Genomic DNA, 22,967 nt, shown 5'->3' on the forward strand with positions numbered 1-22,967 from the left:
ACGTATGTAAAACTGTGCATGCAAGGGGTGGGCACACACACGGTGACCCCTGTGCCACAGAGCCCTCAGTTAGAGGCTGTGGATGGCATTACTGGGAGCAGAGGTGCTGATTATCCACATTCCCCCATCCCAAAGTGTGCTGTGTGACCCCTGTGCCACAGAGCCCTCAGCCAGAAGCTGTGGATGGCATTACTGGGGGCAGGGATGCTGATTATCCACATTCCTCCATCCCAAAGTGTGCTGTGTGACCCCTGTGCCACGGAGCCCTCAGCCAGAGGCTGTAGATGGCATTACTGGGAGCAGGGATGCTGATTATCCACATTCCCCCATCCCAAAGTGTGCTGTGTGACCCCTGTGCCACGGAGCACTCAGTCAGAAGCTGTGGATGGCATTACTTGGAAGAGGGATGCTGATTATCCACATTTTTCCATCCCAAACTCTGCTGTGTGCCATTTCCACAGCCGAGTACTGCAGCAGTTCTGCACCTTCAGAGGGTCCATGAGGCCACTCTGGGGGGCTCCAGGGCCAGACCCAGCCTCCATCCTGACCCTGAGGGGGTTGTGCCTGGCTGTACCTGGGAATTATCCTGCCTGGAGGAGTGGGATGGGATGGGAACGCTGCAGGGCTGTGCTCACTCACCCCCACACCCCCAGACCCTGCTGAGGCTGCAGCAGCCAGCAGCACAGCACAGGGAGCCAGAGGGGTGGCCAGTGACAGCCTTGCTTGGCTAGAGGACATTTTGGGGTGTGAGTGCACCCTGGGGCCCCCAGGTTGTGCCAGCAGCTGCTGCTGACCTGCAGCACGAGCCATGTTCAGCCACCCACGAGCCCCATCATTCACCCAAATGCTGAGGAGGGGCAGCTCCTCTGTAGAAAAGGATGCTCAATATCAAAATCCTCTTTATAAAAGAAAAAAAAACCCAAAAAACCCAAGCAACACAATGCTGGGAAACCTCCTGTTCCAGCTGCACCCCTGTGCTCCTCGCTTGGGGTTGCTCTGCAATACATACATACAGGAATACATTCAATTTTGTTTCTTTGTTTGTTTGTTTGTTTGCTTGTTTGTTTGCTTGTTTTTTCCCCTTTTCAAAACTCCACCACCAATCCCAACCAGTCCTTCCCACTGTCCAAAACCCCGGGAGGATGCTGAGGGGTGGGTGGGCTGCAGCTCACAGCTCACATCTCTGAGTTCCCAGCTCCCAGCTCCCATCTCTCATCCCTCATCTCTCATCTCTCACATCTCCCATCTCTCAGCCCCCATCTCCCAGCTCACACATCGGTGCTGATGCTGCGGCTGCGGGAGAACGCCTCCCGCATGGCCGAGAGCCGGTTGGGGTTGAGCGCCTGCAGGTTGGACACCGGCAGGGCCAGATCCTCCTGGCTCACCGTCTTGTAGCTCACCCGGTCCCCCCCGTTGTGCAGATCCTCGGGGGGCTCCTGCAGGAAGAAGGTGGGGGGCTCCTGGAGGAAGGAGGTGGGGGGCTCTTGGAGGAAAGAGGTTGGGGGTTCTTGGAGAAAAGAGGTGGGAGGCTCTTGGAGAAAAGAGGTTGGGGGCTCCTGGAGGAAGGAGGTGGGAGGCTCTTGGAGGAAGGAGGTGGAAGGCTCATAGGGAGCACAGCTGGGGCAGCTGGGCCGGCTCTGGGCAGGTTTTTTGGCGAAGGGGGACGAGGAGTAGATGGAGGGGCCGTTGGTCAGCACTACGTTGCGGTTGCAGTGCAGCGGAGGGATGTGCGAGTGCACGGCGAAGTCGGGCTCCTCCTCGTCCTCCTCGGATTCATCCTTCTTGCAGCAGTAGTACTGAAACGGGAGGGGCTCAGCTGGCACCCCCAAAAGCTGCCAGCCCATCAGCCCTCCCCGCTGAGCATCCCCCCAGCCTTACCTGGAGCCTACAGTAGCAGAGGACGGCGATGATACAGAGTAGAATGACAGTCGCTAATATTCCACCTGTGATGACCACAGTCCCGGCTGTCATCCGCCCTCTTCTCCATTAACAGCCTGCAAAATCGAGTGCACAGCGTGAGGGGATGGGCTGCAGAGCCCCAAACTCTCTGCTCAGCCCCCCTTTCAAGTGGGCTAAAAACCAGGAGGGCTCTGAAAGGCAGAATGAGACCCTGCACTGGGCACCTGTGCAAAGTCACCAAGGAGTCTCCATCCCCCCAAAAATGCCACCTTGAAGGTGGAAAGGTTAAAAAAACTTAATGGAGTGGGTGAGAGGTTGAGTAAGAAGCAACTCTGGTGTTCCATCTGTCTGTTCTGCCCTCAGGGAAATAACACCAGGCACCAAGGGCACTCTCCCAGCTCCTACCTGGTGGCAGAAAGCTCCAGTGATGGGAAAAGAGCCTTGCAATAACGATTTCTGATCTGCACTCATTTTTCTCTGAGCCTCTAATCCTTTTTCCCCATGAAAACAATGTGGTATTTTAATTTGGAATAACGTGGAGCTGCTAAGTGAGCCTTTAAGGACTGCAGGGAGCGGGGGGCTGCCCTCCCTGAGAGCGGGATGTGTATGAGACACCAGGATCCTCCACTTCAGCACGGCCAAGCCACAGAGTTGGGGGGCTCTGGGGGACCCCAGGGTGGTGCCTGACAGCCCCAGGTGAGCTGTGGCTGGGAGAGAGGGCACTGGACATCACACAGATGCTGCGGTTCAGCTTGGCCACCATGCTTGTGTTTTGGGTACCACCAGCACCTTTCTCTCTATGAAATGTCCCTTGGGAGCTGGGGCAGCACTGGGAGCAGCAGAAGGTCCCTGTCCCTATTCCCTGTCCTGTCCCTGTCCCTGTTCCCTGTCCCTGTCCCTGTCCCTGTCCCCTCTCCCTGTCTCTGTCCCTGTCCCTGTTTCCTGTCCCTGTCCCTGTCCCTGTTCCCTGTCCCTCTCCCTGTCCCTGTTCCCTGTCCCTGTCCCTGTTCCCTGTTCCCTGTCCCTCTCCCTGTCCCTGTTCCCTGTCCCTGTCCCTGCCCCTGTTTCCTGTCCCTGTCCCTGTCCCTGTCCCCTCTCCCTGTCTCTGTCCCTGTCCCTGTTTCCTGTCCCTGTCCCTGTTCCCTGTTCCCTGTCCCTGTCCCTGTCCCTGTCCCTGTTCCCTGTCCCTGTCCCTGTTCCCTGTCCCTGTTCCCTGTCCCGTTCCCTGTTTCCTGTCCCTGTCCCTGTTCCCTGTCCCTGTCCCTGTTTCCTGTCCCTGTCCCTGTCCCTGTTCCCTGTCCCTGTCCCTGTCCCTGTTCCCTGTCCCTGTTCCCTGTCCCTGTTCCCTGTCCCTGTCCCTGTCCCTGTTCCCTGTCCCTGTCCCTGTCCCTGTTCCCTGTTCCCTCTCCCTGTCCCTATTCCCTGTCCCTGTCCCCACTGGGCTCACCCACAGTGTGGATGTTCTGCACCATGCACAGCACCAGCCCCGGATTTGCTCTCAGCATCCCTCCCCTCATGCTCATGGGAGGCCTGGAATTCCTCTCCAGGAATCCCCCAGATAAATCACAGATTTTTACCCCAGGGAGGATGCTGGGCAGACATGGCACCTGCCTGCTCACCCCTGCCAGCAGCTACGAGGCAGTGGCACTAAAACTGGCTCCAAAAAAGCTCCAGAAACCTTTCAGCTGGGGCTGGGAACAGGAGGAGCGACATGAATTGAAGGAGAAATCATACCCTGACCACCTACTCTACAAGTGCTTTAACAAAGCTGGCTCCCAGCTCGTGCTATCAGGTTAAACCAAAAACCAGCCACCCCAAGCCCCAAATTACTTCAGCACCCGAGGAAAAGCAACTGTATCTGTCAGGGATTTAACCTGCTTCCAAAGAAAACAAACCCGTGCCATATTTTCAGGCTCTTAATGTCCTGCTAAAGTTGGGTGAGTGCTGAATGGATAAAGCAGTGTCACGTTTTATGGTGCTGCTCGGGAGGAGGGAAGGGAATTTATCCTTGGCTCCAGGGCTTCTCACACCGGCAAGAGCCGGGCCAAATCCTGCCCTCAATCCTCGGGGAAAACACTCTGAGGAGGCTCAGGGGGAGCAGCACAGCCACGGGAAGGCTTTGCAAACGATTTATCAGCGATTTAGAAATTTTGGCTGCTGTTTAAAGAGGGATGGAGGCGCCTGGAAATGCCCATCCCTGGGTGCTGGGCTGGTCCCAGCTCCATCCCCGGAGCCAAGGTGCGGGGCTGGCACAGGACCTGGCTCTGGGGGGGCTCACCCATCACACAGCATCAGCACGGGAGGTGGCAGGCACAGCTCTGCCAGGGAGCGCTCTCCGGCTTTTCCACCCATTAATTAAAGCCCCGGGGCACAAGCCAGGGTTTCGCTGAGCCAATTTCCGAGGTTCCTGCCCAGCCGCGCCCAGCCAGACGTGGCATCGCAGCCCCTGCTCCCTCCGGAGCTGGACCATTTGCATTTCTCCCTTTTCCCCTCCCCAAACATACTTCTCTGATTAAAGCTGCATACCTGGAAGCTTTAAACCCTCCAGCGTGCAAAGGGGAGGAAAGCAGAGCATGCAGAGGCCCATAAGCTGAACAATTCCTGTCTAGACCTCCTTTTTACATTTGTTCCTAATTTCACGCTCCACAGGCTCCCAGATTCATATATTTAGCAATAAATATCCTGGTAAAAGGAAGTGCTTTGCAGCTCTGCTGTGGTCTTGGAGAAGGTCTGAGGAGCACAGGCATGGGGGACTCAGTCCTGGGAGACCTCAAATCCTTCCTGCAGCCACCAAGGATGTCTGAGCCCATCCAAATTCAGCGCCCAGCACACCATCCACCCCTGCCAGGCAGCAGGAAGGGGCTGTTTAACCCCACACAGGCTGTCTGCCCCCAGCCCAGCACTCTCTGCTGTAGGGATGTGTCCCCAGAGCCGTGGGGTGACAGGGGATGGTGGCCCTGGCGTTACTGGGAGCACACAGGATGCAAGGCTTCCTTCTCAGAGTGAAGAGGACAGGCTGTGCTGCTGCAAACCAAAACCATTCCACAATTCCCTGGTACAGGCCCTGCAGGAGCTGTTTGGTTTTAGACACAGCCCTGTGGCACCTGCCTGCTTTTGCACATCCCTGCCATGGCTAGGATGCGGATTTGGAGGCTGAACTGATTTTGAGGCTGAACTCTTCAGCCTCAGCCCCTGCTCCTGTCTCCCCTTGGGCACTGCCATGAGGAGCTGCCCTTCTTCCCTCCCCAGGAGGGAATCTTCTCATGAACAACAGAGAAGGGCTGGGATGAGAAATCATCATTTTCCCACCTCCCCAGCATCTTGAACACGGCCCCTGGCCCACCAGGGGTGCCCGGGGTGGGGAGAGGCTGCTCACAGCTGTGCCTGGCTCCGTGCAGCCGCTGCCTCTCGGGAGCCAGGCGTGGGAGGAAGGCTTCTGAGCAGCTGGGGGGGCTGAACTCAGCCCAGCACGAGGCTCCAGCAAATACCCGGCTCCCAAAAGCTCAGCTCCAGGTCCACAGGGCTCGTGTGGACTGGTCTGATGCTGCCTGCTGAAGCTGGGGGAGAAGGAGACCTGGGCATGGAAAAGGAGGATGGAAAAGATGGAAAAGGAGGATGGAAAAGATGGAAAAGGAGGCTGCTCCAAGGTTCCTCTGAGCACCCAGCTAAGCCAGATTCTGGGATTTGCAGGTAGTAATTTTCCAGATAATTAAATAAATGAGGCTTTCAGCTGTCCCATCCCACCCCAGCTCCCATCTGCAGGGCAACAAAGTCATTCCAAAGAGTTCTGCACCAGCTGGAAGTGCTGCCATGGCAAGTGGTTATAAAAAGGGAATGCTGGTCCTGCTGAAGCTGTGCCTGCACATAGAATCCTGTCTTACATGCAAAGAGCTGTATCCCAGACTTGTCCCTCTGTACAGCAGCCCTGGGAGCTGCTTCCCCTGCAGCCAGAGGCAGCACAGCCCTCTCTATCCAACACAAAATGTGGGAATTGCCCTTATTCACCTGTGTCCAGGAGCTGGAGATTCAGACAAAACAGCCAAATTGGGGACAAAATGCCAGCTGGCAGCACAGACACCAGTGCTGGCAGGAGCTGAGAGCCCACCCAGGGATAAACACAGGCACAAACACCCCCTGCTCAAGGGACACTCAGCTCAAACCCCAGCACGAGACCCTGCCCCTCGTTCAGTCTGTGCAGGGCTTCCAAACAGCCGAGATGGAGAAAGGAAAGGAGGAAAAAAAGGAGAACCACCCATCCCACCCTCCGGAGGGAGCAGGGGAGGCCAGCTCCGTGTCCTGAAGTGACACCACCCTGACTGTCTTGGCTCTGCTCTGCTCTGCACATCCCTGGCCCTGCTCTGTGCTTGCACAAGTTGTTTCTGCACCGAGTGCTGCTGTGTGTGGGTGTCCTCCAGCACCTGGGAAGGGCCCCCGAGGGGGCAGAGACCCTGGCAGTGACCAGAGACCCTGGCACTGACCCTGGCAGTGACCCTGGCACTGACCAGAGACCCTGGCAGTGACCAGAGACCCGGCACTGACCCTGGCACTGACCAGAGACCCTGGCACTGACCAGAGACCCTGGCAGTGACCCTGGCACTGACCCTGGCACACCTCATCAGGCTGGTGGGGGGAAAACAGCTCACTGGGTCACCCCAGGGTAGAGACCCAAGGGAGAGACCTCAGGGGGATGATGAGGTTGGGGAGATTGAAGCTCTGTGTGGAAACAGCACGTTGGGGGCAGCACAAATGTGACCCTGTGTGGTGCAGGGACAGGAGCACTGCAGGTCTGCAGCCACTTCCCAGCTGGTCCATGTGCCACAGATCCTGATGCTGACACTGATCAGGCCCTGCCTCAGAAGGAAGAAAAAGAGCTCAGCATGATTCAGGGAGTCAGGAGAGCAGGTGAGCAGTGCTGGCTGTCCAAGGTGCCACTGCCCTAAGCCACAGGGCCTGGCTGATTTGTGTCCCAGAGCTGGGTGCAGCATTCAGGACCTTGAATCAGAATAACAAGAAATCCCACTGTAATAAACTGTCCAGGGCAGAGCAGGCTGGATCTGAGCTCTTGATGCTGTAAAGCTCAGGATAAGCCTGGCTTAGACTCCTCTGCTGCCAGCCTGGAGCTCCCTAAGTGCCACAGCTCTGCCCAGAGCTAAACACCAGCGAGTTCTGGTGTGAAGGAAAGCCACTGCCACCAGCCTGGGAGGTGGGAAAGCAGCAAATAAAACAGGAGCCAACACCAGTTTGGTGGCAAATCCAGCCTTCCTCGTGCAATTCCCCCAGTTCCTGTAATCCTACCCAGTCAATGAGCAAGAGCTGGGCTCAGGAATGGCTGGGCAAGGTGCCAGCAGAAGACTTTGCATGGCCAGAGCCAGAGGACAGGGCAGCTGCCAGAAACACAGGCAGGAGCGTGGCTTGCCATATGAAAAACACTTTAAGCAGAGGGCCTGCACAGTCCTGTGTGCTCCCTGTCCCCACTGACACAGCATTCCTGGCCTGGGGCTGATGTTCTGTGCCAGGCTGGGCTGGGTCACTGCAGAGCCCTGGCTTTGGCAAGGCCACCTGGGCACTCCTCAGCGTCTCATGGTTCCCTGCTGGCCCATCCCAGCCCCTGTGCTGTCCCCATGGGAGATCCCATCCTCAGGCACTCGGTGCTCCAAGGGTTTGTGAATATTTCATGAGCAGAGGGCACTTTGCTCTGTGTTGTGCCCTTTTGGGAAAGTGCTACCCACAAATTCCCAGGCTCACCCACAGCAGAGGGGTCCTCCTGGGTGCTGGAGATGGCTCAGAGATCCCAGCAGCCCCATATTCCCACCTGCACCCACCAGGACTGTGCTCATCCCATCTCTGCTCAGACCCACCCTTGGCAGAGGGGCTCTGCACTCAGAGGGGCTCTCCCTACCCTGAAAGGTGCCACTGCTGATGATCCCTGGAACAAGAAGGAATTTTGTGAGCCTGTGGCACACCAGGGAGGGCTCCACCAGCTGGGAGATGCCTGGAACACTGTCCTGGGCTTTGAACAGCAAACAGAACAGAGAACAAAACATTCCACACCCACCTGTCCCCTTCTGGTGGCCTTAGAGCCAACCACAGAGGTCACTGGTGACAGCTCAGACCCCTGTGAGAGACCCCACAAACCCCCCCAGCCCCCCTGCAGCTGGGCCAGCCCCTGGTGCTTCAGCTCCCACTGATGAGCACAAACCACACATCGGAAAGGGAAACGATCCCCAGTGCCTGATCAATTATTTATCAGCCAGGACATTGCTGGAATAGTGCTCAGCTCTGCAGAACAGGATCCCAGCCACCCCCAGGCTTGGGCAGGGCTCAGGGGACACCTGGGGATGGCTGAGGGCAGGACAACACCGTGCTCAGGAAAGGTTTCAGTGCCCTGACAAGGCTGGAGGCACATCAGGATCACCCAGAGGAGCTCTGGGCTGATTTAGGGGTGTATCCCCCATGTCTGCATCAATCAGAACTCACAATTAACTCCTCCAGAGGAGGAGGGAGCAGGGACTGTTGCTCTCCCTTCTGCCCATTCTCAGCTCAGCCCTTTGCAGCCAGGAAATCTCCCCCAGAGCAGTGCTGAGGTGGGAAATGGGTCACACTGAGCTGCTCCTCCTGCCTGCTCCTATTATAATTCAATATAAAAATGGCATTACAGAGAATTAACCCCCTGGATTTTATAATGAAAAGTGTTTTGTTCAATATCACGTGTCAGTACAACAACTCCTTGTTGTATAAGCTTTTTCCAAATACCAAGGACAGACCTCTGCAGGTGTCTCAGAACTGTATTTTGGGTCAAAGGGACCTTGAAAGGTCATCAGGTGTGACCCCCACAACTGCCAGAGCAGCCAGGCTGGATTCCTGAGACAGCAAAACCCAGCAGAGGAGGCTCAGGCTATTCCAGAGATCCATCCTACAGCAAGAGCCACTTCAAACTGGGGGGTTTCCTCAAGCTTAAAAAAAAAAGCAGAAGTTCATGGCAGAATCAGGGCTCCTCTCCCAGCAGTTTTTAAAGCAGAGTTTAGCTCAATCTGAGTTCCCAGCACACTTGAGAAGGTTTCCTTGGATCCAGGGGTTGCCCCTGTGGCAGTGAGGGAATGTGTGCTCTGCACTAATGAGGCACTAATGGCATCGAGCACAAGCAAATCACGCCTCACAGAAAATAATATTTGCACAGCTCATCAAAGTGCCATGAAGGCTTACTAAGCACAAAGCAGGCAGGAATTTCAGTGCCTGCAGATGCTCCGTGGAGAGAGGCTGTGCTGGAATTTCAGTGCCTGCAGATGCTCCGTGGAGAGAGGCTGTGCTGCTGGGGAGGGATGGGGGCATTGCTGAATCACCTTCATGCTGCCCTCGGCAATGTCCCCTTCAGGGCCCATCCTGAAGGTGCTGCTGTCCCCATTCCAGAGTGGCTGGGGAAGGTAGCTGTGGACATTCAGCATGGGTGGAGTGCCCACTCTGCTCTGCCCCTCTGTGAAAATGAGCAGCCAGGTGCTGGAAGCATCCCCAGGGGTGCTGGTGACACTGAGAGGAATGCTGGTGGCATTGAGAGAGATGCTGATAACAGCAGGGATGCTGGACACATCCAGAGGGGTCCCAGTGAGCTGCCCATCACTGCACCCCTGCACACCAGCCCTGCACTGGCATCAGCCCAAGGTAAATCCAAAAAACCAGGCCCAAGGAGCTGGTGCAGCAGTGATGGACTCACCCCCATGTCTGGGCTGCCACGGTGGGAAATCACAACCAGCCAGGCTCTGTCTTCATGTCAGAGCTGCTGTCAGACCACTCCAGAGGGTTTTATCCTCCCCCAGTCCCACCTTTCACTGCCCAAACAATCCCACTCTGCTTAAGCATCAGGAATTATTTCCATCCATCAGCTGGGGAGCAGGCCATAATCTCAAACACACATAAGCAGTCTAAACTCCTTCAAAAAATAAAAAAAAAAGATAAAAGAAAGATGTCCTGTCTTTCCACCCTGCATCATTTAATCACTTATTGAGTTATGGCTTAGGCAGCTTAAGATATTAAGCATTAGAGAGAGCAGATTTGGGAATGAGCAGATTGAGACAAGGTGCTGCAATCACTGCTGGGTGGGGAAATGTCAGGGAGTGGAGAGCACCCAGGATCCTCTCCCTGCAGGCTGGAAACGTTCCTTAGCCAACCTGGAAAGCTCATTGAGAGCCAGATACAACCCTTCCTCCTGATGAGGGCTTTTTCCTGCTGCATTCACCCAACAGGCAGTGCTTGCTCTCACCATCTCACAGCAGAGCTCACTGCAGCCCCCAGAAAGGCACAGCCAGAGAGATCAAAAAGCCTTAATTGTCAGAAAGTGCTGCTGAACCAATGCACCAAAAGCAGAAAAAATGGAATTTGTTCTTCTGAAAGAGTGACTCCTTCCAGAATTGCTCCATTGACGTGGATTTTGAAAACTCCTCACGCTGAACACCAGAATCTGCTGCTCCAAGAGCTCTGAGGGAGCTGCTGTCTGACACCAATGGCTCACTCCAACATTCCTGCTGTCCCATCTCCCAGGAAATGCCTGGGGAACGGGGTTTCATGGCTCAGATGGGACAGCTGGGTCATGGGGATGGAAAACACTCACACAGGGTCTCTCAGCTGATGGCTGGGGGCTGGAGCTGCCTCCTGCCCCTGGGGACACCAGGACTGCAGCTGGGATGGGATGGGATGGGATGGGATGGGATGGGATGGGATGGGATGGGATGGGATGGGATAATGGGATGGGATCAGCTCCCCCATCCACAAGGATGTTGGGAACGAGGATTTACAGGGCAGGGACACTGCACAGAGGGACAGCAAGGTCCTGGTCCCCTCTGATGGCCACAGAGAGCAGCAGAAGCAGCAGTGACTCCTGCCAGTGGCTCTGGACATGCCACAGCCTCTGCATGGAGGGGTGGGATGGGATTTCCTGATGGGAAATCATGGGATGAGCCACCCCTGCTGCCACCCAGGCCTGTGCTGAGAGAAGCCCTGCATGCTTCACAGCTCTGTTTCACCCCAGGATCTCTGGTTTATCCCAGACTTCTGGCTCATCCCAGGATCTCTGTTTCACCCCAGGATCTCTGGTTCACGCCAGGATCTCTGGTTCACCCCAGGATCTCTGGTTCACCCCAGGATCTCTGGCTCTGCCTGACAGGGGATGTGTTGCTACTCCATCCCCCATTTTTCTGCCAGGGCAGTTGTCACAGCTCTGCTTTTGGAGGCGGATTTTGCCTGGAACCCATCAAATCCCAGCCCATTTCCAAATCCTGGCCAGGCCCTGTGTGAGCAGCTCCAGCAGGGCTGGGAGGGGGGAGCCCCACGCCGACCCCCTGGATGTCCCAGGGGAAGGAGCCATCGATCCTGAGCCATCAATCCCGAGTTATTGATTGATCCTGAGCCATGGATCAGCCTGGGCAGGAAGGGCACGGGCACTGAGCACTGCCAGGAGCAGCAAATCCAACAGCTCTGCATTTCCAGGGCTGGGAACAGCCCTGCCATGGGAAAGCCTCAGTAGATTGAAGGCTCTGAGAGCTGCACACCTTGCTGCACTCTGCTCAGGAGTCATGGATCCGGGATGGGGCACAGGGAGCTCTTAAAATAAAATATAAAATAAAATAAAATAAAATAAAATAAAATAAAATAAAATACATAATATAATATAATATAATATAATATAATATAATACAAAACAAAATAAAATAAGATATATAACATAAAAAATAAAATAAAATAAAACAAAATAAATAAATAATATAAAATAAAAAGATAAAATATAAAATAGAATAATAAAATAAAATAAAAATATAAAATAAAATATATAATATAATATAAAAAGAAAATAAAACAAAATAAATAAAAATAAATAAAATAAAAAATATAAAATATAAAATAAAATAAAACAATAAAATAAAATAAAATAAAAACATTAAATAAAATATATACTATAAAAATAAAACAAAATAAAACAAAATAAATAAAATAAAAATATAAAATAAAAAACCAATTAAAACCAATAAAAACCAATAAAATAAAATAAAATAAAATTTAATTTAAAAACCCTGAGAGCTCCAAGGACACCCCAGACCCAGCCACCAACCCATGGAGCAGCACCCCTCTGTCCCTGCCCACCCCTGCCAGCTGTGGGTGGGTGTTTGGCAGCTGTGACATCTCCATCAGCATCACACTGCTCCCCCAGCACGCCGGAGCTCTCCTGGCCTCTGCCTTTCCCCACAATCCCCTTTTTCCTGCTCAGCCCCCTCTGTGCCCTGGGGACACAGACCTGGCTCTGTGCTTGCAGCTCCTGCTGCTGTGTGACACCAGGGGACTCCCTGGGTGCTGCAGGCAGCCCTGCCTGGCATCTCCAAACACACACCATTCCTCCTCTTCAGAAAAAAAACCAAAAAAATCAGAAAGAAGGGCTGGGAGTTTCCATAGCTACAGCTTTCCATCGCTCTGGCTCCAGCTCTGGCTCAAGCCCTGTAATGAGGCACAAGCTGAGTGGGTTTTGAGTGGCTTTTCCCACCCCAGCCCAGCAAGGCAGCCTGGTGCATGAATAAAGAAGAGGAGAAGAGAGGGGGAGCTCAGGGATCTTGGAAATAACAGAGAAATGTTCAAAACTGGAGTTTGGCACACGTTCCTTGCCCTGCTGCTGGGGTGGGGAGGGTAGGAGCCCCTCAGAGGTGACAGAGGTGAATCCCCAGGCTCCTTGGCATGGGCAGAGACCAAAACTGCTGCATTTAAACCCCTGTGTGCAGGGCTGGAGCTCGGGGAGCTGCCTCGAGCAGGGCAGGGCAGAGTTTGGGGCTGGGACATTGCCCACAGCCCCTGGGGCTTGCCTGGCTCCCCCTCCCTGCCCTCTGCTCAGGGTAGTGTCAGCACTGCCACACCTGCCTTTGGTCCCAGAATCACAGAATTCCAGACTGGTTGGGGTTGGAGAAATCTTAAATTTCACCTCATTCCACCCTCTCCCATTAGAGGAACACTTTTCACCAGCCCAGGTTGCTCCAACCTCCCCTTGGACACCTGCAGGGATCATGAACAAGAGGGAGAGGGGCTTCCTCATTGTTTGCACCCTGGAGTTTCTCTATAGGCAGAAAAATCTGCTTATGTTATCCTCTTTAATAAGGATTTATCATTGCTGCATCAGGGAATTAATACAGACCGTCTGAGAGGGTAATTTCCAGATTCTTGGCAACTCACCATGAACCAGTTCCACTAAATTTTCCCTTTTTTCCTCACCTTAATTTTGTTACAGCTTTTCCTGGGAGATGAGAGAGGGAAAGATTTAACTCAGAGGAAAAAAAAAATCAAAAAAACAACCCCACAACAACAAAATCAGAAGTGAAAAAGCAGAAAAAGATAAAGGAACTCACACAACTCGGCTGAAAACCCTCATTAGGAGAATAAAGCAACAGAGGAAAACCTTCACACAGATTGCTCTGCCCAAGCCCATGTGGGCTGGGAACTGCTGGGATCAAATGTTTGGAATATTGACTGTTCCCAGGGACAGCACCACACGTGTGAGGGATCCTCTTGCCTCTCGTCAGCACGGGGACGGCACCAGCCCTGCCTTTGAAATGACTCCTGCTCTGAAATGACAGCGGCTCCTGGGGCAGGGGAGGGGAGGGATGGATGTGATCAGGGCTGCTGCTTCCCCAGCACGCTGCAGCTCCTCCCTTCCCCAGGAAAATGAATCCACAACACCAGAGGTTTGTGCCCAAAAAGGAGCCAGAGGAGTCCTTGTTGCTTTATTCCAATAAAGGGAGAGGCCATGGGGCATCCCCTGGGCTCTCAGATTTTTGGAGGACTCACCTCCCTTTTTATCCCAATTTCCCTCTCTCTTTCCCTATTGCTGAGGTTCAGATTTCCCCAAACACTGATACCTGAGATTCCCCTCTAATGTTCAACCCTTTTCAATTTTTAATTCTTATAGAATTCATGGTTTTCCCCCATTGCTTCTTTCATCTTCCAATATCCAATTCCAATTCCACAGTTTGTTTGTAAAGGCAAATATCTTTTTTCCATTCATCAATCAGTGGAATCCTTCCCATTGTTTCTTTTATCTCTCAGTGCTGGTTTTATCCATCAGCAGATCCACAACTTGTTTTTGAAGACAAATCCAACATTCCCCTCACTGTGGTGCCTGACTGGCAGCACCTTAAAGGACCAGAAAATTCCAGGGCTCTTCTCTTAGAAAGCCAAGCCTCAGACCAGTGCTCTGAATCCCATCCCCAGGAGGGGTCAGGGCTCCGAACCCCCCAGGGATGAGCCCACAAATGATCCATCCACCCTGGAAAGCAGGAGGAGCTCACACCCCAAATCCCAGCTGCATTTCAGCTTCCTCCCCTTGCTCCCTCAGTTCACTCCCCCTCCTTGGGAAGCAGGATTGTTCTGCTGTTAAATAACAAAAAAAAAATTGATTTTTTGAGCTGAACTGGGATGGACTGGGAGCCCAGAACCAAATTAACAAAACCTTCCCTGACCTGACGCTGATTTTCTGAGCTCTCCAGGCACCTCCTCCCCTATGGAGCCCTTCATTGCCATCCTGCCTTTGTGCAAACCAGACAGAGAGATGAAGTTTGGGTCTAACAAAACCCAGAGCTGTAAAAATGTGCCTGGGAGGGCCCCTTGGCACAGAAGAGCTCCTCAAAACGTGCGATGGAGCTGCTCCTGCAGGAAAGTTCAGACCAGAAATCTCCTCTGGGAATCAGGAGCATATTCACTGCTGTCCCAAACCATGGGTCTGGTTAAAAAACACCTTCCAGCCTGGCTGCCACTGCTCCTGGACCTGACAGAGGAGAGAATGGAGCGTGTGGGAGCTCAGGAACTTCTGCTGGGAGCTCAGGAATTTCTGCTGGGAGCTCAGGAATTTCTGCTGGGAGCTCGGGAATTTCTGCTGGGAGCTCAGGAATTTCTGCTGGGAGCTCATGAATTTCTGCTGGGAGCTCAGGAATTTCTGCTGGGAGCTCATGAATTTCTGCTGGGAGCTCAGGAATTTCTGCTGGGACCCCAGGATGCTTCAGTGCTGTTTCTGGTTGGTTCAATTTTGATTATCATGGAACTGCACAAGCCTGTGATATTTGGGTTATGGGGTGGTGTTAACAGCCCAATCAAAGCCCTTTTCATTTCAGGTCCTGCCAAACCTGTATTAATTTTTGGGGCTCTTCTCTTTTCCAGCAGAACTCCAGCAGCAGTGTGTGCCAGTTTTATGCATCCCTGGGGCTGAGCAACTCTAATCCTCTGCAGTCAACAGTTCTGCCACAGCCCAGCAATCTTCACACTTTATATTTACTACCAATCAATCAGACAGTGTTCCAAAGACTAACCCTTTGCCTGCCAATTTGAACATTAAACAATATATAGTATTTATAACAGCACCTAGAAACCAGGTCAGATCAGTGCTTGTTATCTCAGAAATTGGTAGCACTGTTTTGTGTTTTCTTTAACCTGCATTGTTTTCTTAGAAAACACAACATAAACAAAGATGTGGTGCCAGAAACACAAGGGAAAATAGGTGCAACTAAGAAAACTCCACTTTCTGTGGGCTGAATCTGCTCCCACGAGCTTCTGTGAGAATCAGGAATAACTCTCGAGAAAGCAGCAAAGCTGAAGTGTTGCAAATCAGAAAAAAAAAAAATCATCTGGAACTGTCTAATATTGATTGTGCTTGTCTTTATCTCAGGGGGCTGGGACTGCCCATGGGGTGTCACATCCAGTGCTGGTCACAGGGATCACAGAATGGGACCTTAAATCCCCTCTCATCCACCCTGTCATGGGCAGGGACACTTTTCACTGTCCCAGGCTGCTCCAAGCCCCATCCAACCTGGCCTTGGACATTTCCAGAGATTCAGGGGCAGCCACAGCTGCTCTGGGCACCCTGAAAAGAGGAGAGACCAGAGAGCTCCTGCCTGAGCTCAGTGTGCTGGAATCACAGACGGGTTTGGGTGGTTTTAAAGGTCACCAAGTCCAACTCCCCAGCCAGGAGCACAATCCCTGCTCTGAGTGGACCTTAACTCTGGCACAGTCACTCAGAAAATAGCTTTGGTGACAGCTGGATGGGAGACATCACCTGGGGGGCTTTGAGAAACACCTTTCAGGCGTTTTTCTGCATTTTGGAGGTGGCAGTGGGGCTGGCTCTGCTCTCCTGGCAGTGGCAGCTCCGTGCCTGCTGCTGTTTGCACAAGGACAGAGTCACACAAGCCATAAGTTTGAATTGTTACCCCAGTTGCTCCTTTGTGTAACATAACAATAAACCCACTAAATTTTCCTAACAACAAACGCAAATCAGCGCTCGTTATCCTTCCCCTCCCAGCTCCACTCCCACTCTCTCAGCAGAGCTATTTTCCCCCAGATCCCACCGCTAATCTTTCCAGGGCTTAGCTTCCCAGCAGGAAACACCAATCACGCCGAGACACCTCCTTCCACAGGAGAGCCTGCATCCCTGCAAATCCCTGCTTGCACTGGAGAGATCCCCAACAGCGAGGCCGAGCATCTCCTCAGCCACCCTCCACATCTGGAACGCTCCAGGCTGTAATTCCTCCCCAGGAAACAGCTGGATTGCCACAAAATTCCCCCTGCTTTCCTCTGTAACTCCGTTTTCCTCTGTTGTGTTGAGGGAAGAGTGGCAGGGTGGAAAAGCGGGATGCAGGAGGAGCATCCCGGGATGCAGGAGGAGCATCCCTGCCTGCAGGGATTGATGCGGAGCCTCCCTGCACACGCTGTCACCTCGCAGGGAGGCAGGCAACAGGGAAAGGAGAGAGTTCACGGTGTGCCAGAGCACAGGCAGGGAGATCCATGACGGATCTAAACCCAAAAGCACGCAGAGAGCGAAAGGAATCCAGATGCAAATCGGGGTTTGTGTAAATGGGGAGGAAACGCAGTGCCGGGATCGCACTGTCCCTGCCGGCCACCTCGGCAAACACCACAGCATCTCCCAGCAATGTTTGGGAGAGAAACGAGCAGAGCTGTCTGTAGGTAAGTTATTTTCCTCGCAGGAAGCCGTGCCTGCGAGTGATGCTTCAGCAGAGCTGTGATTTTTGAAGCCGCTCCGGGGACTCGTCTGGCGCTTCCCTGTGAGATCCCCCTCGCTCCCGGGCACGCTCCCGCAGCATCACAGCAAATCCCAGCCTCAGCATCCTCTGGATCGTCCTCTACAAAGGCAGCCCTCTGCTGTGATCACTGCCAGTGTGAGAATCTTTGAACCTCAAGGCATTTTGATGCCGCTCAGCTGGCGTGACCCGAGCTGGGGAGAGGTTGGGAGATGAGAAATCCATCACAAGGCTGAGGTGATCCCCAGGGCATTTCAAAGCAGCCAGAAATCTGGGGGTTCTCTCACCCTGGCAGCCACTTTTCTGGCATTTATACCGATGGATTTCCCCCTTTAATCCCAAATACTCAGTGAGCAAAGAGAAGAGCTGGCTTTGCCTGGGGACAAGGCAGAGCTACAAGGCACTCGTGTCCATCGTGGTCCAGCCCTTTCAGGAACAAGGGACAGCTCTGCACAGAGAAAAACCAATGCAACCACACAGGACTTTTCCTCCTGGCTTGCTAAGATGGGAAGGAAGGGGAGGAAATCCCAGCTGTGTGGCCTGCTCATCACTTGAACTCCCCCAATGTAATGAGCTTATGAGCTTCTGCAGTGATAAACTCATACCTAGAGCAAAGCCACAGCATGGCCTCAGAGCCAGACCTAAAGCTGGGGGTGCCCAGGGCTCTGTCCCCTGCTGGGCAAGATCATCTCCTTTATCCCCTCCCCAGGAGAGGCCAAGCAGCTCAGCCTTGAACGAGCCTAAGCTGGACTTCAGTAGCAATTCACAAGGAAAATAAAATGCTTTTTCACCAAAGCCTGCTTTTCAGGCAGCTCCCCATGGTTATCTCACCACCTAAGGATTTTGTGATTGTTATCTCAGAAAGGGAGGAAGAAGAGGATGGGGCTGAGGAGCAGGAGCACCAGGGGGTGAACAGCAGGGAGAAGGGAGGGATGGGCAGCAGGTTGGGTGTGTGGGGTCTGAGCAGCTCCAAAGGGCTCCCACCAGCTGTGCCCCAGCACTGAGACCCTGCAGCAGTGACACAGCCTCACAGGGAGGCAGAGCAGGGCTGGGGCATGGCACAGGATGCTCCTGCTGCAGGCACAGCCCTCTGCCTGGCTCCAGGGCTCCACTGGGCAGAATTCACTCACCCCCAGCGCCCCTCGGAGAAAAACACCGGTGAAACAGGAAGATATGTGAGCTCATGACATGATTTCCTCTCTGAGGGGCAGGAAATCATCAGTGACCATTAATTCTGCCTGCCCTGGGGTTGAGGAGAGCAGCCAGCAGCGGCTCCAGGCAGGAGCGAGTGCAGATGTGCGAGTGACAGCAGAGGCACAGCTCATCCCTTCCTCCACGTGAGCAGCATCCCTGGCACCATCCAGGGCAGGGCAGGACGGCTGGCCCTTGGTTCCTGCCAGGAATTCACTTTTCCTTTCTTTGGTAGAGCTGTTCAGAGCTCTGGGACGTGCTGAACAGGCGTGGGCTCGCAGTGGCTCCTGCTGTGGCCTCGCAGAGCTCAGCCCCCGCCAGCCCCTCTCCCTGCAGAGCCCCCGCCCTCGGCTCAGGTGCTCACAGCCTTTATCCATGCCTAATGACATTTATTTTCTCCTCAGTGCCCCGGGGAGGGCTCTTTCTCTCGCCCTCCCCGCTGATGTGAGTCCTGCTGCCCTATTCTGCTGATCTGAGACCTTTTTTTAGTGTTGAAATGCTGTCTGTGCCCCCCAGCCTGCTCCTCCTTCAGCCCTTTCCCAGGTTTGATCCCACCAGCACTGAAATAACGAGCAAACCACCTCACATTTTCAGGTTGGATCAGGTCCCTCACGTAGCTAGGACAGGCTGAGCCTTACTTTTGGATTTTTGGTAAGTTCCCCCTAAAACACCCTTCAGAAAAGGCAATTACCACAGTGCCATTAAAGCTCCCACCATTGCACAGCCAGATAAGTCGCTGGGAGCCTTTTGAAATAACCTTTAAACAATAGATCCTGTCTTGTTTACTGAATGTTTCTGAACTCAGCAGTAATGCATCCAGATGTCACCCCTGCCTACCGTAGGCCTAACTATTTCTGGAAACACACCAAAGGCAAATTGCTTGGATAATGTCAGATATAGTTGCAAAAAGAATATGACAAGTTTCCATCTCCTTGATAAAAGCTGTGGAGCAGAGAGTTATTTCCCAGGGCAGCAGAGCTGCGTGTACCTTCAGCTCAGCCCCGTGTAGGAGCTCAGCTCAGCACAGGTGGACAGTGGCACGTGTTTTCCAGCTTCCAGCTCAGGAAAATATCTGTGCTGCTGTCCAGAGAAGCTCAGCACACTCAGAACATCCGTGCTGGGGGATGTGTGGCTGCAGGGAGGGTTTGTCCTGCAGGAGGGAATGGGGAGAAGAGCTGGGGATGTGAGCAGGGGCTGAGCTGCCCTGGTGATGCTTCAGCTCATCCTGTGCCATTATTGGGAGTGGAGTTAAATGTCAGCTCTGAGCCATCACTGGGGGTTGTTCACTGAGCAGAGAAAACTCTGTGTGAAGTGAGAGGGTGACAGAACTCGCCAGCCCCTGGCTCCTGTCGTGTCTCCACTCCTTGTCCTGCCAAGGGGAGCTCACACTGAAGGAGATGCTGGACCCAACACTGTCCCTGCTGATGATCATCTCCAGAGAGAAACCTTGGGCACACAGGATGAGGTAAAATCATCATTGCTGTGGTTCTGGCCTAAATCAGATCCTGTCCCCACTCAGTGATGCCTCTGACACCTTGAGCACCACATCCCCATGGAGCCTGCTCCTCCTGCTGCTGCCCTGAGCTGCTATTAATGGGTCAAGGCTGTTATTAACCTTTCCAGGGACAAAGAGGTCCAGGGATATGACAAAATATTACTCTGACCTTTAATTTTGTTCCTCAGCCTTTGCAGCTGCCCTCTGCCCAGGGCTGCTCCAGCAGGTTCCTGAGGTCCCAGTCCTGCCTGGGCTGGTCCTGGCTGTGAGCTGAGTGTGGCTGAAGGGTCTGGGGAGGGTCAGAGTCCATCACCAGCTATCTGACACCCCTCTGCCCATCTGCACTGCTGGGATAAAGGCTGTTTGCTCAGGCAAAGGGGGAACCAATCCTACCGTGAGAGATCACAAGGAGAGAAGGAGGTAACACACAAGGACCTGGGAGAAAACGCAGTTTAGAGGGGAATGAGCTGCAAGTTCAACCCCAACAGCTGCCACCTCTGCTCCATCCCTTCCCTGCACCTCTCCAATGTCACAAGTTGCATCAGCAGGAGCCCTGCCAGCATGCAGCACCTCTTCCCTGCCCATGTCCTTGTCCATATCCATGACAACACCACAGACAGGTACCACAGCAGCCCGAGTGACAACGGAGCAGCCACCCCTGCTCCTTCCACCAGCACTGCGCAGCCAGAGGGAAAAACCTGACTCAGGCAAATCCCTTGGAGCTTGGCCAGCTGCAAAACCCCTCCTTGCCCCACGTGCTGGGCACTGAGGACACGTCCTGACGTCCCAAAGGTCAGTGGCACACACTGTGCCAGGCTGTGAGGATGCAGCAAAGCTCTCTGGGCTGCACATAAATGCCTGAGGGAATTGAGCACCTTTATCTCTTTGAATTTGGCACCCAGCAAAACTTTTGAAGATCCTAAAGGGGTGCTGAGGAATGGCTGTAGGGTCAGGGGTGTTCTTCAGCTTCAGAGGGGGAAACATTTACAAAAGCTTGGGTCAATAAATCATGGGCAGTGGGTCTGTCCCTTACCCTGTGTCAAACCTCCAGGCTGGACTCTCGTGTCACCTCCACGAGGATTTAGGGACTGGCAGATTCAATAGAAAAGGGTCAGGAGATGTGGCAGCCAGACCCATCTACCAGGCTGTGCTGGGAAACAGCGAGGACACAACCAGGAACCACAGCACTGGTGATGTTCTGGAACTCCTCGTGCCCAGGTAGGCACAGGTATTTCAGAGCTGCCTGTGTTTGTAACCTGTGCCCGCTGGCAATAAACCAGGAAGGAACAAACGCTGTTTTCCTCCTTCCCCTCAAATCCCCACATCCTTTCTGAACGAGAACCAATGTACTGCGGGGTCATAAATCAACACCAGCAGCTTTGCAGGGGATTTTGTTGAAGTTCTTTATCTCTCCTGAGCACCATCACCATTCCTTAAGACGTCCTGTCATCGTTCTGCACAGAAATCCTGACATGCAGAGGAAGGAGGTTACACTTCTAATTACAGCTGCACGGTCTTTAAGGTGTTTAAAATCTCTTCTCACCAACTGACAGCCCCTAATGCACCTTTCTGCTCGGCTCAGGCGAGAAGAAGATCAACCACAGGGACTGCAGAGTTATTCACAAGCCATTGCAATGGGGCAGGAGCCTCAGTGCAGGTGTGGGATAGTTCAGGCACTCACTTCATGCACAATTCATGTCAACTGCTTTTTCCTCACAGTGATATAATTTAGATGCTTCCTCAGCGAAGACAAGATGTGATGACTAAAAATCCCATCCTACTGGGTACTTTTGCTCAAATGAAGTCACCCAGGAGCACCATCTGCACTCTGAAAATTGGGATAACCCGCCAGGTTCCCTAAAATGACAGCTATAGCTCATGGCAGACTGAAGTGCAGAGTTTTCCCATCTAGGTTTTATGCTGATTTCGCTGCTCGTTTCAGGCTGGAAGACAATCTGTTGAACCTCAAAGTGCTGTCTTCTCTTACCTTGAATTTGTTCTGCCAGAAAACTGTCTACCTTAATGAGTGTGAGCACACCCCCACTGCCTCCCAAGTTTGGTGATCTGTTATGTCAAATATAAATAATCCTGTCTGAAAGCGGTCGATACGGGGAAATGAAAAGCCATCTTCCCTTGGGGGATTTCTCTCTCCCTCCCACAGCCCCCCTGAGCCCTCAGGCCACCTTTAATGTGCTCAACAGCATCTGTGTGGCTCTGGGAGCACAGACCTTGATGGCTGCTGGATTCAGAGTGACAAAAAAACAACCCACAGGTGACAGTGCCATCACCTTCCTCACATTCCACCCCGGATCCCTCTCCATCACCACTGCTCTGCTGAGTGGGAGCTGAGGGGATGCTTTGCTTTCTAACCCAGGATTGGGGTGTCCTACAAACTCATTGGGATGGAGAGGGGCATTCTGATGGCCTTTGGGGCCAGCACAGGAGGTGGAAACAAAGTGAATCACATGGTGAGATGTCCAGACAATGAGGAGAGGCCGGCTCCAGTCCCGCTCTGAGTGTGCCAAGGGGACCGAGGTGTCCCTGGGGCAGAGAAGGACACGACCTGCACACCCAGGAGAGGCATGGGATGGGGGCAGCTTTCCCACTCCGTCCCTGGAAGGTGCTTTCACGCCATCCCTCACAGGATTTGGAGCTGTGGGATGAGGGAAAAGCCAGCCTGGAGCACCCCAGTATTTCCCATACCGGTCTGAGGTGGCGGGACTTGCCCGGTCCCTCCGGGCAGGCTGTGGGGGAGAGGATGCCGTGCAGCTCTCCGTGTCCCTCCTCACCCTGTCCCCCGCTCCAAATCCCTCCCCAGCCCCATTCCCGGCACCGGGGCAGTCCGTGCCTGCTGCCCTCCCTGCAGCATCCCCCGGGATGCGGGGCTCGCAACCCGTGGATTATCCCAGGCACTTTCGGATGCACCGGGAAGCGGGCGGCGGGGGCGGGAGCGAAGCAAACAGGGAAAAAACACCGCGAGAGACCCCAGCGCTGGGGGAGACGGGGAGAAGGGACCCGGCAGAGCCGGGGGGGTCCCGCGGAGCCCCCGCACCGCTGCCTTCTCCCGCTCCGCTTACCTTCACACGGGGGAATGGGGCCGGCTCGCTCAGGTGAGGACCGCGTCTCCCGAAGTCTCCCGCTCGGAGAGCATCAATACCAAAATAAATGGATTTAAAAAAAAATTAAAAATTTAAAAAATTAAATAACGATTTTTTAAAAAAATTAAAAATAAGCGGCAGCAAGCAGGCTGAGGAGGCGGGCGGCAGCGGAGCAGGCAGCCGGCAGCAGCCACCCCTGTCGGCACATGGCCGGGCCGGCGGCTCTGCGGGGGCCGC

General features: G+C 53.6%; 1 protein-coding gene across 1 annotated transcript; it reads right to left on the reverse strand.

Annotated features, from left to right (window-relative positions):
• Positions 1–437: 437 nt before the first annotated feature.
• FAM163B (family with sequence similarity 163 member B) lies at positions 438–22,967 on the reverse strand. The gene is made up of 3 exons (XM_033077414.1): positions 22,710–22,967; positions 1,879–1,994; positions 438–1,796 (listed from the first exon to the last, which is right to left on the reverse strand). Exons 2-3 carry the CDS (start codon positions 1,969–1,971, stop codon positions 1,269–1,271), a joined length of 621 nt encoding a protein of 206 aa, XP_032933305.1. The 5' UTR covers positions 1,972–1,994; positions 22,710–22,967; the 3' UTR covers positions 438–1,268.

The sequence above is a fragment of the Catharus ustulatus genome, chromosome 21, assembly GCF_009819885.2.
Source record: "Catharus ustulatus isolate bCatUst1 chromosome 21, bCatUst1.pri.v2, whole genome shotgun sequence".
Lineage (NCBI taxonomy): Eukaryota > Metazoa > Chordata > Aves > Passeriformes > Turdidae > Catharus > Catharus ustulatus.